The sequence below is a fragment of the Cupressus sempervirens genome, chromosome 3 (genome assembly GCF_028749045.1).
Source record: "Cupressus sempervirens isolate cs-2001-9-10 chromosome 3, ASM2874904v1, whole genome shotgun sequence".
Taxonomy (NCBI): domain Eukaryota; kingdom Viridiplantae; phylum Streptophyta; class Pinopsida; order Cupressales; family Cupressaceae; genus Cupressus; species Cupressus sempervirens.
Window position 1 is genome coordinate 845,116,741 of NC_143120.1, and position 20,955 is coordinate 845,137,695.

Consider the following 20,955-nt stretch of genomic DNA (forward strand, 5'->3'; position numbering starts at 1 on the left):
TGGCTTAGCTGATCCTTGTACTTCATTATAACATCATAACTTCAACAGTTCTCTAGGTGCTCTAGTTACATCTTATTGATTACCTCCTCCTTGTCAATCAACCAATTTATAGTATTTGGATCACTAAAGCAATTGTCATTCCTGCAAGTAGCAAGTTTGACATCAATGACAAAACAATGATTGAAAACATTCTTTACCAATTCCATTATTCTTCATTCATGAGCTTTTCAATTATTTCCAACAACAACTTGATTATCGTTGTATAAAACTAGTGTTTGATCCTATGAAATATCCATATCTTCTAGAATGAAACATAAGTGACATTTTTATTCTTACTTATCCATGAAAGAGGTCTAGATCCAAGATGAAAGATATACATTATTGTTGTTTTTTGATCATCTTGAGATCCAACATAGTTCAAGTCAACATATTCTTCACAAAAAGGTTATCAATTTTATATATTCTAGACCATAGTCAAGAGTTCTTGAAACATGTCATAAAATATATAAGTCTTTTGTTTTTTGTTTTCTATTTTATACTTCATTTTTGTGATGAAAACTATCATCTAGCTACTATCAAACCTAAATCATGGATACCACTTATAAATCCTAATGCTATTGTAACAAAGGCAAATAAATCATGTTTTCAAATTGATGATAAAAAATGTAGGTGAATGATCTATGAATATCCAATAAGTATGTGAATATCACTATTTATTTTTATTGGATAGGATCACATTCACCTGCATATAAAAAATATGTAGAAATCCTTCTTTTAATAATGATTTAAAATATTCTAGGCTAATGTAACTGGAGGTAAATATTTGTACAAAAATAAATCTTTCAAATTCAATAGGCATTTTTTATGTTGTATTTTAGAATCATGTGGAATGATTCATATAAAATTTGTAAAGTAAACTTAATATAGTTCACACGATATTAAATAAATGAGTTAGATATTCCTATCAAATTAAATGATAATATATCATATAGTTGTAAAAAAAATCCCATTACATTTTTTCAATTAAGAAAGAAGGTTTTGAAGGGCCCTTTATACCCTATACATAGAAACCTAACAAATTAAACACTAATCCCATCAAGAAAAGGAAGACAAAGCTAGTAAATGAACAAAAGCTAGCCACAAAAGAATAGAACACCAAGAAACTAAGAGATTTAAAAAAAAAGACACAGATGGTACCAAGAAAGAAAAATGACTTATTACATTTTCTTTAAAAGCTCTAGAGTCTACACCTCAAGATGGTCCATCTCCCTTGCATATTTGTTAATTTGAGTAACATCAATAGAGTTAGTCACATCCATTTACCTAGTTCTAACTCTAGTCCTTTTACTAGGTCCATCCTTGCTATCAGTAACACCTCCTTGGTCCTCAAGAGAAGTAATGATCACCTTCTTCCTTGTATTATTCTCCTACTTATAGATGAGAATATTTGTGTGGACATTGTAAGCTTTAAGCATTTTGTAAAGTTGATCAATAATTCTTCTTAGAGTACTCTAAACTCCTCTAGCTTTGTTGTCCTACTTTGGAACCTTAGCCTTCTGGCTATAAAAGGCTTCCATATCCATCAAAGAGCCCATCAAGATGGTCTCCTTGCTGAATATATCCATATTCCTTTGTTTATAAATCCTTCCCTCTAGGGTCCTCATCATATTTTTCAATTCCATGACTTGGTGAAACAACGACTTGATGGATCTAAAATTATCCAACATTTTGTTCTTGGCATTATCAAGCACATCTATATTCTCTAGAAACTCCTTTAATTTTTTTGTCCTACTCTAGAACCTTATTCTTTAGGTTATAAAAGGCTTCCATATCCATCAGAGAGCCCATTGGGATAGTCTCCTTGTCAACAATATCCATATTCCTTTGTTTATCAATCCTTCCCTCAAGGGTCCTCATCATATCTTTCAATTCAATGACTTGGTGAAACAACCACTTGATGGATCTGAAATTAACCAACATTTTGTTCTTGGCATTATTAAGGAAATCCATATTCTCTTCTTTTCAATAGTCACTACCCATAATCATTGATGGATCAATAAGTTCCTAGAGTTCAAGTTTACCAGGCTCCACCTCACCAACAATAAAATTATTTTTTTCTCTAGCTATATCGATCCTTCCCATATTCATACTCATATTCTTCTAGACCATTCTCCTTCCCTTTGAAGGAGAAGAGGAGATCTCAACATGATCCTTAGCCTAGGTAGCTTGGGTGACATTAATTTCCTAATTGACCTCATCGATAGGAGAATCATCCCTATACTGGTCTTTAATAAGATTTAGAGGGGAATCTAAGACCTTTCTTCCACCATCTTAGCCTTTCCAAATTTTCTAGATTTTCCTTAAGAGCTTAATGCTTGTACTAGTTCCCTCCTCTTCAATATTTATATCTATATAATCACCCCACTCATTATAATCATTAAATGAAATAACAACTTTGGGTTGATTTTTCATCATAGTGTTTCAGAGGTTTTTGGTAGATGGGCTACCCATCTTCTACTTCTTTTCTAACCCCATTTCCATGCTTTTTCTTGCTATAACTCACCTCCTCAACATTAATTTTTGAAATATTGATCTTCTGCTTACTAATCCTCATCAAAGCTTACCACTTTCTTGGCCTTCTTCTTGCCTCAAGAAACTTTCATTTTTACATATTAGACATCACATGGGGTTGAGAAGAAGACCCCTTTTCCTTTTTGTTAATTTTAGAAACCATGTCATCATCCTCCAAGTGCATTCCTTCACTATCTTTAGTATCAGAGAAACCATGGGATTCCTCCAACTCCTCCCCTTCATCCTTGACCATGCTGTTCACTTTAGTAAATTTTCTCGCTAAATCTATTTTAATGTGCTCATAGATAAGAGAAATTACACCATCATGGAGAGAAGGATTGGAAATAATTTTCTACCTCAAACCATTAAGACTAGAATTCCTCAATGAGTAAATATAGAAAGGTATAGAATTATGAATGCCTTGACTAAAATGATTTAGAATGAAAAAGTGGTGCAAAAGAACCCAAGAAAATCATCCATCCAAAGTAATGTAAAAGATAATGGCACATGAAACAAGACACCGAAGCTTCTTGATATATTTGGTCTGAATTTTATTTTCACCTTCTTTCTTGACCAAGTCCTCACTCTAACTCAACTCCTTCAGAAACTCCTCAATAGAAGCATACATGAATTGAGGTTCCCATAGATTTTTCTACCCACCATTAGAATACCATTCAATTTGGAGAAAAGACCCTTAGTGATGGTGATATTCTGAACTCCCACATTCAACATGTCATCATTGTACGTTCTTATTAATAGCTATGTAACTTGCAAGTTCCCACCATGGAGTATATCCATGAAGGTGGTCAAACCACCTCTCTCTAAGATCTTATAAACCTTGGTGCACCATTTCTATTTTTCACATTTAGGATGTTCTTGCCTCCTATGGTGTATACCCATGTTCTTGTTTTGTTTCTTATGTACCACAGAGCTATAGTAGAAAGTACACACACAAGAAAGTGGAGGTAGATTAACACAGATGGACACTATGGCTCACAAAAATATGCAAAAATTTTGCTAGAGAAAGGATATATAATTATAAAATCTATCCTTTCTTCCCTTCTAGCAATAAAAAATCCATCACTTCTAAGTACCATCATCCCATTACTTATTGTTCCTTCGTTCTCATTAATAGTGTCACAATCAATGTTTGACATGACAATCTTGGGCAAATTTGTATTTCCCCTACAAATCATCTTTTGATAACATCTTACTGCCATATTGGCAATCAACTGAATGACCATGTTCGATTCCTAGTAAACTTGTGTTATGTGGTAAATATCAATATACTTAAGGATTTCTTGTCTCCCTAATAATATTTTCAATAGTCCATGAAGGACTAGAGAATTCATCTTGACACTTAACTATATTCATTGAGTCACCCTTCAACTAAAGTTTAGAGACCCCATTATCTTTAGCCTGTTTTGTAGTCTCAAGTGTAGTCATCGCCTCAACAAAGTGGCCAGTTTGATTTTCTAAGGGAAGTTACATTGATTACATATTTTAAGGCTATAATAATTAGCAATTTAAAATTATATATCAAGTAGAATAGAAAATTTCACGATTATGTGTAGAGGTAATACCTCATGAAACAAAATCACTAGTAGGATCTCCTTATCAGTAAATAATATTATGTGATAGGATTTGTAGATAATAGACTTACTCAAAGATGTAAGTAAATTTCATATAACATTGGAACTATACTATAATTTGTAAATCATGTCATGTTATAAATTTTTCAAATCATGATATGAATGGTATGCTTCATAAATATATATTGTCACTAACAAAATTGCAATTATTAAATGACCACTTATGACTTTGTTTAAATTGAATCTTAAGGTGCAAAAGAAAAGGATACTCAACAAGACAATACACCATTAGAGATATGAAAGTAATGGAGTATACTGTTGTTAAACACATAACTATTTTTATAAATATGTTTTGAGTTAGCTCATGACCCAGAGATGAAGCTGGTTAAATATAAGCTTTGGAGTAAATTCCTAAGTCATTGGTGCATAAATAATTTTAGACATGATAAGATTCAAAATAAATCAAACAAAAAATATGTAAATATAAACATTTTGATAGATGTTATCAAATTATTCCTAAAAAATATATTAAAATATAGAAATAAAGTAAATTTACAAACATAAGAACAATAGCATACATTTATATAAAATGATAATATTATAAACCATAATATTAATAGTAAATATTTTTTAATAAATTTAATAAATAAAACCATGAATATATGCAAATTTCATCATTTAACATATTAATATGCTAATATACCAATTAGTCTCCACTTCAATGTGAAAATGATCGTGGTTTTTAAATTACTCCTATGACGACTGCGATGGAAAATTTGTCTCATTCCCCGCCCAAAAACTACGCATATATTTCTTCTTCTTTTCATATAAGATTATTTCAAGACCGACGATATATTCCAAAGGTCAAACAAAACGACTGGTACATTGAAATTCATAATACATCGAACATAAAAATTAGAACAGAAGTCCTACACATTGAAATTGTAGTTCAAGGTACAATCAACATGCCAAATTCCAGCGAGAGACACGTTTTTCAATGAATCGTTAATATTGCTAAAAATTAGGATGTGATTATATAGAAAAGTACTCGTAATCGAGTTTAATGGCAGTTTCTTTACCAATGTAATGTCTCGATATGAAAAGTTGTACTACAGTTTGCCGACTTTGCCCCTTCCAACAGAGGAAGGGCAGCTATAAATGATTAGCCCCGCCCCATCAAATGCTGTAAATCAGAAATTCAATTACCATCACAAATGGGAAAGGGAAATGCTTTGTCATGTGCCGCATGTAGGTTCAACCGTAAGAAATGTTCCCAGGAATGTATTCTGGCTCCATATTTTCGTCCGGATGATCCACAGAAGTTTTTAATGGTGCAGCGAGTGTATGGAACCAGCAACATCATCAAACTGCTTCAAGTAATTTTTAACCGTCGCTCGTCTCTGTTTTCTAGTTTTGAAATGGCGTCTAATTTTGCAAATATATGAACTTAGTTTAAAATAAGATCATATGTTATTGCCGATTCATAATTGTTTATTGCCAGCCTTCGTAAGTCCAGTTAATTTGATATTTTTAGTTAGAGGTGCTATGTTTCTTTGATGTGAGTTATGTTGTTAAAAGATGCATATTCAACTTATTTGCTTATTCCGTACTAATTCTGGTATTATAAATTGTGTGCTCTGTTCACTCTATAAACGGTAGAGAAGTATTCTCCAACATTAGTTACCATATTAGCGCCTGAATGCCAAAACAATCCGCTAGGCTTCCACTTCGAAAGCATCTGAACATCGAGAGCATCCTAAATATTGCAGAACTTTATTCGGCAATTGAGTTCTCAAAAATCTCTTGCCATGTAGTACAGGTGACGGTTAGATAAAGTTTGTTGTTGTTGTCATCGTTGCTGTGCTGCTGCTATTGTTATTATTATTATTATTATTGTAGTAGAGTAAAGAGTATCTTTACTCATAAAATTAATACCACCAATTTTATAATATCTAATAAATAAAGTATACATCACATGTTAAGGAGAAAATCAAGCAGCAATTATACAATGACAGTTAAATAGAGTAATAAAGTATAAAGTATACTTCTATTATATATATACAGCTAGTAGCTTTTGGAATCAATTTAATGAAAACAAAATTATAATTTAAATTCAGTATTTTAAATTTATTTATATTAAATATATATTTAATAGGGTATCTTTTTCTTTGGCGAGGGACCATTTTAGGATAATATTTATTAGGGTAAGCTCAATTTTATTTACTATTACAATAAGCCTTTGAGGTGGTTTGATTTATGATTAGGGTTTAATTTGGTTTGTATTTAATAAGACTTAAAAGTTGGAATTTAATGGTCTCTATTTTTAGGGTTAGCTTTCTATTTAGCCTAATCAAAAAGTTTTTGTTCAATGTGGTCTTGGGTTTGTACAAACCAATTTAATTTAGAATATTGATCTAAAATGTTGTTTAGATAGGGTTAAATTCATAAGCATTCTTAAATTTATGATTAGTGTTAAATGTTGTTAAGAGATGTAATTTTTGTAGGATAATTAGAAAATATTTATTTTAATAGATACTTGAAACATTAATATCACTATTAATATTGAATTCTGTAGTTTCAAAGTAATCAATTAGAATGTAGATATTATTTATAAATTAGATTGACTAATATTTGGATAATACAAAATATAAATAATTTAATTTATTATCAAATAACGTAGTAAAATTTGAAGCAAATGACATGATGCATTTTATCTGTGCAAATATTGTACATCAACTTACTTCTAAAGATTTTAATCTATCTTCTTCATCTTTTTGTCTTGCAAGTTGTTTTCCCTTCCTTATTTTTTCATAATGATCATATGTGAAGAATGGAATTATTCTTATTCATTCTAAAAAACTTTACACAAAAAATGACAAAGAATGTCATTCTTGTTCTTTTATTGGGTCCTATATCAATAGTTACTTTTTTAAGTGTCCCTATGATTTGTGTATTGTCATGACCCAAGCCAATCTTAAAGGTATTTGCATTGTAGTGCCTCTTTGTCTTACACTAATAGGAACTGTCTAAGGATTCTTATCATCAAATGGTAGTCCATAATAACTATCAAACATGACCATTACAGATGTTGGTAATTCTGGTGGCATGCTTACTGATTTGTAGACAATATTTTGAATATACCTTAAATGGCCATTTACAAGACCTTCTTATATCCATAGGTTTGAGGTTAACATAACTCTTGCATTCCTACTAACCAATAATTCCATGTCAAGCTCATCATGAGAACTTCCTTCAGAAAAATTAGTAGTTCCAACTTTTGTTGCAATATTGTGTGCAACAAGTTCTTCAAGAGAATATAATTTTTCCCTATTATAATTTTGACCATTATCATTTGTAGAGAATAAATTAACATTTTTTTCAAAGTCTCCATTGATTTTTGTAGCGATGTTTTTTTTTGTTCTTGACATTAGCAATTTCCAGTCATCAATTCTATGGTTTGCATCTGTTAAGTTTGTCAATAATTATCAAAATTTCATTTGTTGAATATCTTCTCCACATTTTCTAAATACTTTATCTAAGGTGACCATTGTTGTGAACTCATCCTATAATACCTTTTCTTGACTATTTCTGGCATATACTGGTTTGTCTCTAACATGAGGCAAATGACCCAAATCTCCAACTAAAATAATAAACATTTTGACCAATTATATAAAAATAACTTTAGAATAATATATTACTTAAAAAATTCTAATTCATTTCATGTAAATGCATACCTCCAAATTTTAAATTCATATTTTGTGGAAAAGCTTGACAAAGTTGAGAATTTATGCTCTCTAGCATTTTTCTCCAATGAAGCTCATTTCATTAATTAATATATATTTGATATGTGACATATCTTCTTGAAAACTCGTGAGTCTTGTTCCTTCAAGATGATTAAAATCCTTTATTGGAGTTTTTAACTTAGAATGAATTGTGCATCTTCCAATGTTAAATGTTGCAACTTTAGTTGGTGAAAGTAGTAAAAGGGGAGATTTATGATGCACTGAATTATTCTAAAGACATTTATTGATTGCATGAATAATAAATGACTTTCCTATTCCTATTCTTTCTTGAATTATCATATGTAATGGAAACTCATTTTCATTAATTTTGTAGTGTGATAGAATTACATTTAATTCTTTATCTTGTTTATCACTCAAACTAAAATTTTTGGGAATATAAGAGGAGTAACTAAGAAGGGAGGGGTGAATTAGTTACTAAAAAAATAAATCCCATATCCCTTAGATGTCAATATAAATAAAAAGCTCTAAAAACTAAACTCCGTTGAAGCTCAGTAAACACACTAAAAATATTGTAACTTGATATATATTCAGATTGCTTGACAAACACTTAACATGAAAATCTTAAGATGTTATTTGTGATTACTTATTACTTTAACTTACTTGCAAGCACATCAAAAAACAACATGAACACATTTGACACCAAGATTTAACATGGAAATCCAATTTTGGAAAAACCACCAATTGCAACTAGTTACTATTTTTCACTCTTCTGAAGTGAACCCTATTAGGAGCCAACACTGTTAAAAGTTATAAAATAGACTATTAGGTGTGACCCTGTTAGAGGATTTAATCACCCTATTAGGAGTGGCCTTGTTAGAGGTCTTTAGACAATTCAATAGAACTGCCACCTTGTTAGAGGATTTACAAATAGCTATTAAGAAAACTTTGTTAAGAGATTTAGATCGTTGCTGCAATGGTTAGAGATTAAAAATGACATGGTTTGGATGCAACCAAATTATTGATTACAGATCTCAATTCTGGCTTGTATACTTGATCCTTCATGATCAAATATATCTTTTTAGCATCTTGAGGATATTCTTCTTATCCTTTTGATTTTCTTCCTCTTAGCATCTTCAAATCTTCATTTTGTCTTTCATGCATACATCTCACCCTCAACTTGACCTTTCATTTATATTTTTCATATTGTTGAGTCAACTCACATACAACATAGAATAATTAATATTTATCTTCTCAGTTAGCTAGAACCAATAGATAAAACAATTTAACTCAATATGCCAAAACAAGAAAATCCTTCATTGGTTGACCCTGCTCAGTAAACATTAACTTAGAAATGATTTTCCTATGTTATCCAAGTGAACTTAGTCAACATTGCATATTTTCATAGTTCCTTTGGTAACCAAGTGAGCTCGGTTAACACTGGTTCCATCCAAAATTTCTTCATTAACTAAGTGAGTTTGGTTAACACTCAACTTTCCTTTGATGCCCCAGTGAACTCAGTAGGCATTGCCTTCTAAACTAAACAAACTTTGAAATGCTTAGTAGCCATAGAAAATTGTCTTCAATGCTTGAGTGAGCCCGGCATAGACTAACTGATAATAATATGACATTTTGTGTAACATCAAAGACAATACACAATTAATCAATAATTTCCACAATCTCCCTCTTTGGCATTGATGGCAGCACAACATGTCATAATACACTAAAATTTTGGAGCAATTATAAAGTAAGGAACATATCCTTAGTTTCAATTTAATTCTCATACATGAGAAATCCCTCTATTAGTGTGAATTCTTTCTATCTTTAGTTTTTCCCTCTGTTAGAAAGCTTATGCCAAGTTCATTCTCCCTTATTGACATCTTTTTACAATATTTCTATGATAGAAAACTTCTCATTCTTTTCAACAAAAATAATTTCTATGAGATATGAAATTAAACTTCTCCCTCTTTGACATCTCATGCCAAAGACAATGTCTAGTTAATATCAATGTACCTCAAGTAATGATTTATTTGCAATATGCCCTTGTCAATATTGTACCAACTAATTAATCTTCAATAATACTCTGGTTGATGCATCACTAAATTTTATTTATAAGATTCAAATAGGGGAATGAACCCTAGTTTACCTCTTAGATACAATAATACATCCTTAGGTAATGGCTTGTTGAATATATCTGCAATTTGTTCTTTTGTATTTACATATTCGAATCTGACTACTTGATCTTGTACCAATTCTCTTAACAAATGATATTTTATAGCAATGCACTTTGTTTTGGTATGCATCACTGGATTCTTTAATATATTGATTGCACTAGTATTATCATAGTATATAACTACTGGATCCTTGATCTCTATCTTCATACCTATCATCAATTGTTTGAACCAAAAAATATTAGAACAATTGACTATTGCTACAACATATTTTGCCTCTACTATGGATTGAGAGATACATTTCTATTTCTTGCTAGTACAAGACACTAGTCTTTTACTAAGAAAGAATGGTCCACCACTAGTGCTTTTTCTGTCATCAATACTTTCTACCCAGTCAACATCTGTGAATACTTTTAAGTCTAAATTGCTTCCTATTTTGTACCATAAACCATATTCTTTAGTACCTTTTGGATATCTCATGATTCTTCTAGCTGCCATCATGTGAGTATCTTTACGATTTGTTGAGAATATTGCCACATACTACTGACTGCTAAAGCAATATCAGGTGTTGTGTGTGCTACATACTACAATTTTCCAATCATTGATATGTAAGTAGTTTAATCTACCTCTTTGGAATCATCATTTTTGGAAAAATTATGTTCAGTAGACATAGGGTTTCCAACTAGTTTTGAATCTTCCATTAGAAATTTCTTTAGTATCTCCTTGATATATTTAGATTGAGTAATGTAAATACCATCTTTCTTCTATTGAATCTATAATCCAACAAAGAATTTTACCTCTCCAAACATAGACGTCTCAAATTCCTTACTCATTTCTTCTGAAAATGCTTTGCACAAGTCATCATTTCCTATAAATAAAGTATCATCAACAAATATTTCTACCAACATAATATTCTTGTCTAGTTCTTCTTTGATCACAAACTACTGTTATCAGTATCAAGTACTTATGAAGTCTTTCATACCAAGCTCTAGGAGCTTCCTTGAGAACATATAATGCCTTGTGTAATTTGTAGACCATGTGCTTTTTTCTAGGATCTACAAAATCTTATGCTTTCCACTGTAGGCTTCCTCATTTAGAATTCCATTGAAGAATGTAGATTTTACATCCATTTGATAAACTTTAAATCCTTTGTGAGTAGCATAAGCTAGTAAAGTTCTAACACCTTCTAATCTTGCAACAGGAGTAAAAGTTTCACCATAATCAATACCTTCTTCTTGAGAATACCCTTTATATACCAACCTTACTTTGTTTCTAGAAACTTTTCCATCTTCATTCAGCTTGTTTCTGAACACCCACTTTGTGCTAATTACATTTTTATCCTTAGGTTTAGGAACAAGAGTCCAAGTTTTATTCTTTTCTATCTATTCTATTTCTTCATTCATTGCTTCAATCCAACTTTCATTATCTAAAGCATCTTTAACATTTCTTGGTTCAAATTTAACAAGTAAACATATACTTTTCAATTTTCTTCTTGTCATTATTCCATCTAATTTATATCCAATGATCTTATCCGGTACATGATGCCTTCTAAAAATATTTTTCCAACACAAGTTCTTTGGATTTGGAATGAGTTTCACTGATTTCATCACAAATTTTAGTATCAAGCTTGGGTCCCATTGTCTATGATTTGGGTCCATCAGAATTAGTTTTATGTAGCTTAGTAGCCTCTAACTTAGGTCCTTTAGATTATGACTCAGGTTGTACTATCTACAAAATAGTAGCTATTGGAGATTTTGGGGACTCAGAAGGTGAAGCCTCCTTTCTCTCAGATAGATTTGATAGGGTATCAAGTTCATAGTAAAGAAATCTTATTTAATCCTCAAGCTCTTTGTTACTTTCTTCTTCACTCTTTTATGCAAACTCATCAATTCTTACATGTGCACTTTCTATTATTTTATATGTAAAAAAATTCAAACACTTGTATGCTTTACTTTTGCATGAGTATCCTAAGAATATGCCTTCATCACATTTGACATCAAATTTTCCTTTTCTAGATTCTTTCAAGATATAACATTTTCTACCAAATACTTTCAAGTAACTTACATTAGGTTTGTATCCATACCACAGCTCATAAGGAGTTTGATTTGATTCTATTCAAGATATGAATTGTAGGATTGATTACTTCCTTCTAGTATTTGATTGCAACATTCTTTTCTATCATTAATGTTCTTGCACAATTCATGATGGATATGTTCCTTCTTTTAGCTATATGATTCTATTGAGGTGTACTAGGAGTTGATACTTGTCTTTTAATTCCATTTTCTATGTAGAATTCATTAAATTCATTAGAGATGAATTCACCACCTCCGTCTGATCTCAAACATTTTAGCTTGTTTTCAGTTTCATTTTCTACTATTGCCAAATACCACTTGAATATTTTAAAAGATTCTATTTTTCTTTTACATACATTACAATCATCATTCTAGAATAGTCATCAACACAAAGAATGAAAAAAATTTCTCCACTATAACTCTATATTTCAATAGGTCCACATAAATCTGTATACAAAAGCTTTAACACTTTTTTAGAATGATAGTTCCTACTTTTTAAACTAGTGTTTCCCATCTTACCAATTCGGAAATTTTTGCATAGACCCATATTAGGTTTCTTCAAGCTAGGAATACCTCTTACTCTTTTATGTTTTCTTATCTTAACCATATTATCAAAGTTTACATGACATAATCTTTTATTCCATAACCAACTTTCTTCTACTTGATCAATAAAAGATGAACTTTCACTGACATCAAATAAAATAGATTACCATTTATTTGCTTGCTAGATCCAACTAGATTTCATTTTCCATCTAGTAGTTTGGCCTTTCCATCCATCAATTCTACCTTGAATCCAATGTTATTCAATTATTCCACACTCAGTAGATTATGCTTTAGTCTTTCAACCTAATAAGCATTATCACATATAAGTTCATTGGTTGAAGAGATACATCCTCTTCCTTTTATGCAAAAAGGTTCATTGTTTCCAAATCTCACACTACCACCATCATAATATTGCATGTCCTTAAAATTTTTTTGTCTCTAATCATATGATTGAAGTAGCCACTGTCAATAATCCAAGTATCATTTTTTCTAATATGAGAGATAGGTGCCATCTTATCTCCTTTGTTATCAGATTCATCTTTTACAATCATATATACCATTTCATCTTCACTGTTATTAGAATATTTAGCCATAAAATAAGATTTTTTACCTTTGTCCTTGTAGTTCTTGAATTCCTTCTTGCCTTTGTACTTATTTCTTTTCTTTTCATCCTTGTTTTCTTTGTTTGGATGCCTAGCAGCAATGCGACTAATTTCTTCACAAGAAAAATAAATTAGAGGAATCTTGCCTTCATACTTTCCTCTACCTTTGGCATATTTCTTTGCAAGTAGGGCTTCAACAACTTCAAGATCGTTGTTAGAACTTTCTTCTATTTCTTCTTCACTTTATGATTGGTTAGCCTTTGATTTCTTACTCTTTTTCTCGAGTAAGAGTTTGGTTTCAAATGCAAACTCAATACCTTTGGAAATAGGAACATAGTTATCATAGTTATCCAACTCAAAAGTTGTAAATCTTCCAACTAGAGCATCTAAATATATTTTGTTGTTTGGACCACATCTCATTTCTTGAATAGCAGACACTCTTATTTCATAGATAGGAAGAAGAGTTCTAAGTACCTTGCTTACAAATATTTTATCGTCAATGTCTCTTCCAGATGCTCTGATTGTACTCACACTAGCTTTGATTCTTTCCACATATTTTGCAATGTTTTCATCTTCTCTCATTTTCATCTAATCAAAATGACCTCTGAGACTTTCTACTTTAGCTATTCTTAAATTTTTATCTCCTCCATAAATGTCTTTTATTTTTATCCACATTTCATGAGCTATTTTGTAGTATTTTACTTCATCAAATACAACATAACTAAGAGTGGATGCATATCAATCATCATGATGTTATGATTTTTCTTTGTAGCAATGTCTTCAACTAATAATGTTCTAGAAGGAGTCTAGTATTCAATATCAAGATACATACAACCTAAATTATTGATAGTTGCCAGATGTAATCCAATAATTCCTTTCCATTTTGCAAAGTTGTCTCGGTTCAACTTGGGAATCTCTCTTCTGTAAGACATCTTGATCTTTATCTTAGGTCCTTGAAACTTTCTCTACAAGCACCAAAAGCTCGGATACCAATTGTTGAAAATATAAGAGAAGTAATTGAGAGGGGAGAGGTGAATTAGTTACTACAAAATAAAATCCCAGATCCCCTAGATGTCAATATAAAATAAAACTCTAAAAACTAAACTCTGTTGAAGCTTGATAAACACATTGAAAATGTTGTAACTCAGTAAACATTGAGATTGCTCAAAAAAAACTTAACATGAAAATCTTAAGATGTTATTTGTGATTACCTATTACTTTAACTTAGTTGCAAGCACATAAAAAAATAACATGAACACATTTGACACCAAAATCTAATGTGGAAACCCAATTTGGGAAAAACTACCAATTACAACTAGTTACTACTTTTCACTCTTCTGAAGTGAGCTCTATTAGGAGCCAACCCTGTTAAAAGTTAAAAAAACACACTATTAAGTGTGACTCTGTTAGAGGATTTAATCACCCTATTAGTAGTGGCCTTGTCAGAGGTCTTTAGATAATTCAATAGAACTGCTACCTTCTTAGAGGATTTACAAATAACTATTAAGCCAACTCTATTAAGAGATTTAGATCAATACTATAATATTTAGAGAGTAACAATGCCATAATTTGGATGCAACTGAATTGCTAATTACAAATCTCAATTCTAGCTTGTACACTTGATCCTTCCTAATCAAATATATCTTTTCAGCATCTCAAGGATATTCTGCTTATCCTTCTATTTTTCTTCCTCCTAGCATCGTCAAATATTCATTTTTTCTTTCATGCATACATCTCACCCTCAACTTGACCTTTCATTTATATCTTTCATATTATCAAATTTGCTGAAATACAACTTAGATAATTAATATTCATCTTCTCAACCAGCTAGAACCAACAGATAAATCAATTGAACTCAATACACCAAAACAAGAAAATCCTTCATTGGCTAATCTTGCTTGGTAGACACTAACTCAAAAATGATTTTCCAGTGTTAACCAAGTGAACTTAGTCAACACTGCATATTTGCATAGTTCCTTTGGTAACCAAGTGAGCTTGGTTAACACTCAACTTTCCTTTGATGTTGAGTAAACTTGGTAGACACTTCCTTATGAACTAAACAAAATTTGGAACACTCAGTAGCCACATAAAGCTATCTTCAATGCCTGAGTGAGCCTTGCATACACTGACTGATAATGAAATGATATTTTGTGTAACGTCAAAGACAATACACAATTAATTGAAATTGTTTCAACATTTATATCTTGTAGCATATTGTCATTTTGTAGGCATCCATTATCTCACATCATGTAAGAAAAATTGATTTCTTTTGTTTTGAAGTCATCACCTTGATATTCATTAGACTAAATTGTTTGTGTCTCAATATCACCCCTTCCCAACATATCTATTTTTGAAATTGGCATTAATTGACCATGATGTGTTCTAGATATAATTTCCCATTCATGCTATGTAGTGTTTCCTTGTAATACTTCATTTTTTTGACTTTCTAAGTCCCTAATATTTTCATTTCTTTCTAAGTTTTCTCTTCGTTAAACATGCTATGGGTTGTAATTGAATGAATTCCATTTTGTTTTTATGGAGTCATTGGTATCTCCAATATCTCTCTCTATGCTACAAAATGGTTCGTAGAGAAGCAATTTAGAGAAATAGAAATCAAGATGTTTTTCTTATTCACGTGAAGGGATGGATAAGAACCTTGGGAACACCATTACAATGGTTGATTTTTCACTAGGCTCCCATTTGTTATCTTTTTTTGGTCTAGGATTATATATCCATGATCTAGCTACGGTGATGAAAATTTCAAGTTTTGCATGTATCATCTAAAATTGAATTTTACATATTACTTGAATTAGATCCAATTCTATAAAATCTCCAATGCCACCATTTACAATATTGTCAACCTAAAATCTCTAAAATGACTTAGCTACCCCATATGTTATGCTCATGTACTAAGGGTATAACTACATTTTATAGCACCACATGTCTTGTATAGTAATTTTTACAAGGGTGTGTACCTAATGGTAATGTTGGTAATATAAATATAATCACTAGTAATGTAGTCGATGACAATTTACCTGAGGGAAATATATTGGATTATGGCAAATAGTAGATAGCACCATACATAATCTATGGTACTTGGAACCCTCAACTCCAAACAATTGAGTATTATACTTGATTGATTTAGAATATAAAGACTATTATTATAATCCAACATAACACAATAGATTATAAGCTAGACCATATAAAGAAAGCATAAATAAATTTCTATCAATTGGAGACTTATGTCATGAATTTATATCCAAATGCAAAAAAAGTGTTCCCATACGAAGACTTTCAAAATTTGAAGTGTCCTATACAATATCAAATTAATATTTTCAATGACAAACTAGGTGAGGAATGACTCCCATAGAAACTATGGATATAGGATACATTGTGTCTGGCATCTTTGGAAATACACACAACGACTCAATTTCAAATATAATTTCATATAAACAAGAAATGAAAAAACTCTACTATTAATTCTTACATTCCTTCACACCTTCTTATAAAAGGCTTCAAGAACTATATGGATGGTTGCAATGAGTTGACATAATTCTACTTATTTATTAATTATTTTAGCAACTTTTCTTAATAATAAACTTAATTAATTTAAGCATCCTATATGATATTATTTTTATGACCACTTAATTACATCACTTTATAAAAGCTAGGGACATTACAATCCTCATAGCTTAAAGACTACTTTCCCTCAAGCAATCTAAAAACTACCTATCATCTAAGAAGCTCTAAGATCCAAAACCATGCATGGACTTACATAGACTTATATACTCATATCTCCATGTATCATCAATACTATGTGTACTTTCTCCTTATGCCCTCTAGATCCAATGCTATAAAAATATACAATAAAGTTCCACTCTGTTAGTTTGATTAAATAATGAATTGCTCATAGTTTTAAGGACAATCTTCATGATCCCTTACAATGCCTTGGTCATCTTAAAATAGTACTAAATATTTATAATAAGACATGTATGTTTCCATAACTTTCTTAATTTTCTGCCAATGGTAGAGCTTTCTCATTGAAAGGATTATTTGTAGAGTCCACAAGTCCATAAATTTGATTAGTGAATGTTGATTTGGTGAAATTTTGAGAATCACATTCCTCACCTTTTGGTTTCCTTGGAGATTTTTTTTCTCTTTCTTTAAGGAAAAAATGTTGTTTCTTTATTTTTTGTATCTTCTAGTAGTTAAATAAAAACTTTGATCATGTATTCATCCTCTTTAGGGCTTATGGTCTTGTCACAAGACATCATTGTAGTCTTTATTACTATTGGGAAGGAATAAATCATAGTCAATTTTCAAATCTATGTAGATCTTTATAGAAAGTTGCACCTTCCATCTAAAATTAACCTAATCATGTTTGATTTGCTTGATTGAATCATTAGGTGGGTTTATAATTTTTATTTTTACTCTAGATTCCTAGAAGGAAGGTGAACATTACCAAAAACATACTAAGCCATTTTGACGCATAGTTTGTCATCACTTTTATTAATTAATTGAGTATCTCTTACATCTATTCCCATCATCTTGCGAGGGTCTTATTGAGTTGTTTATGCTTTTCTTAAATTCCCTTAACATGTTTTTTTATATGGCCACTTCTCATTCAATCACTTTCTACCTTGTTTCTTACAATAGGATAGAAAATTTAGCATCTCTAATACTTCTATAGTGTCATGTACAACTCCCTTCAAGATTTTGGGGATCTATACAACACTTTTCTAGCAAAGTCTCCATTACCACCACATACATTATTATTTTCATAAAATTTATTTGTACAACTCATGTCCACCATATGTCACACTCATGAACTGATGGGATACCTATATTTTATTAAAAAACATAACTCTCTCATTTAGAAATGTGCTTCAAGGTAATGTACCTAATGGAAACATACCCAATGTTAGTGTATTTGATAGTAATATATCATATGATAAACACCTAACCACACTGTAGTAATGTGGGTGCAACATACTAGATCCTATCAATTTTATATTATATCTATTCAAAAGCATTTATTGGTATTATCATAATATAGGGTAATATATCATCTCCTAGATTAGATAATAAGAAAACTACATAAATAAATTTCTCTCAATTAGAGACTTATATTATATGATTATATCTAGATGCATATTTTATTTCTTCTTAAGAAGAGTTCACAAATGTGAAAGATAATGTGCAATATAAATTTGATATTTACAATGATACACTAGGGTGAGGTATAAGCCCCACTAAAACTATGAGTGTGCAACATTAAGAGTCTTAAAACTTTGAAATTGCAAATAAAGACCCAATTCCAATTACAAGAGTTATAAATTAATAAGAACTAAATAAAAACTTTATGATGGTTCACTAACATGCTAGCCAACTCCTTATGAAGGACTCCAAGAAGTATCTAGAATATTACATTATGGTGGCATCATCTTATTTATTATTTTTGGGCTGCTTTATTAGATAATTAACTTTATTTATTAAATAAATCCTTAGAATATAATTTAAATTTTAAGAGTACTTAATTAATCCATAAAAATTATGGTGAAATTAGACACATTTTATGAGTTAACTTTTAATGTTCATTTAACCATTATTTATAGCTCTATGTTTTTAGATAATAAATTTTTCTGGGTCATTTCAACAAGTGCAAACTGTATTGTTGTACTTCCAAAATTCAAATTTCATTTTAGGGAAATGTAAAGTTGTGTGCCTAAACTAATTAAAACACAAGAAGAAGAAGAAAAAATAACTTTTAGATACGATGATATTTTCAAGAGTATACCATAATTTATTTTTCTTTTTTTAAATGTTAAGAAGGATGTAGAATTATCTCACTCACACATCATCTCTAATTATATTCTCTTTGAAGATTTATATCCTTTACTTAAAAGAAAATGTTTGAGAGATTAATGTTCAAAATTGGCCAAAAAGTGTAAATGATAAAATATTGGCCTTAAAGATTTAACAACACCATATAATAAGACTAAATGGAAATTTCAAAGGTTGGGAGGAAACTCAAAAATTACACGGTTATCTCCATAAAAATGTAAAAACACTTAATGATATATGTAAGGAAAACTATATCTAAAGAATGAAAAATATAAATGACGTGAATAAAAAGTTACAATAGAATCTGTTGGAGTTCTTTTTGGTAAAGAACATACCAAGTAGATTTAAACCTGATACCAAGAAACAAAGACTAGGGGCATGCCTAAGGACGAGCTAAATCATATATTTAGCAAGGCTAAATCTTAGTTCTGGACCAATTATCAGAGTCATATCAGGAATCACTTCACTTTCGGCTCTGCTAAGCCAAGGCAGACAAACCTAAGGGATATCTCTTATAGCTTGTTACTATTCTCTGCAAGACTATCCCCTATAGCAGAAATGGTCAATATCTTCTATGATTTTCTGACAAACTTCCTAATTATAGTAGCTAATTACAACCAAGAAAAGTAATAGCAAAAAAGTCATGACCCACACTTTATATCTTCAATACATAAAAAGGGAAATTGATATTCATTTTGATTTGATTTCTCAGCATAACCAGGGTATGCAACAACAAATATCATGCATCCTTCAAGCTGACTAGTCCCTTATCCATTGGGCATCAACTAAACTTCAACATATAGATGGATACCTAAAACATGCTCACATATTCAGGCATATGATCTATCTATTTGACTTTCAAACAGACATAAGTCTTCATCAAACTCTCATGCTTATGAAAATCCTTCTAATGAAACCAACATCCCTATCAGCATAAACAAGCATTTACTTGGACCTTTGTTCCAACAACAAATCTATTTTGATATACAACCTTAAAAGATTGCAACTGAGTTCAAGACCTTGGTCCTTAAGCACAGAACATTGCAAATAATAGAAGCAGGAGATGAGAATCAGAATGAAACTAAGAAGGATGAAGTTCTTTGTATTAATTTCCTTGAAAACCAATACAACATCTGCACATCAAACTCAAAAAATGCACAAAAGAGAATGACTATGTAATATAACTATGCTTCAAAAGGAATACAACGTGTTGTTCATAACAAGAAAACAATGAGAAAACTGGTATCACAACTTGTAAGAAAACCTAGGAAATTGGAACCAAACTTGTGGTCTCACAATCCACCCAAAATCTTCAAAAAATTGGGACCCTTACAATAAGAAGAAGAGAAAGATATATAGAAGAAGATCTTTCAGGAATTGTAATATGGAATTAACATTTGTCCCACTGAAAGAGTCTTCTTTTTGGATTTGCTGAAACTAAACTTCCTCATCTACCTGCACTTGAAAATCATAAATGATGCCAAAATATCTGATATAGCTTAACATAAAATATTCAAATATCTCTTTGAAGAAGATATCAGAATCATCAAATTGTACTGAGGTCTCAAAAAATTCTGATCTCAACATGTCAAGTTGCACCTGCAAGCAAAATCAGCTTGCTCTGCTACCAAAAACCATAACTACTCCAACAGCATTCAATAACCATCTAATCAACTTGAAACTTGCTGGAGAAGTTAAGAATGATGAAAATATCTCTAAATTTGGTTGCAATTTCATCTGCAACATTAAATTTTCACATTTCACCATGATGATCCTGAAATCAGAAAAGCTCATGTAGCTGATACCAATTAACACCTACT

At 30.8% G+C, this 20,955-nt stretch overlaps 1 protein-coding gene across 1 annotated transcript in view; it reads left to right on the plus strand.

Moving 5' to 3' along the window:
- The first annotated feature begins 5,292 nt into the window (after positions 1 to 5,292).
- Positions 5,293 to 20,955, plus strand: part of LOC149569426 (LOB domain-containing protein 1-like) — a 75,037-nt gene continuing 59,374 nt past the window's right edge. Inside the window, exon 1 of the mRNA XM_089817748.1 lies at positions 5,293 to 5,539. Within this exon, the coding sequence (XP_089673874.1) occupies positions 5,378 to 5,539 (162 nt within the window). The 5' untranslated portion in view covers positions 5,293 to 5,377. The remainder of the gene's footprint in view (positions 5,540 to 20,955) is intronic.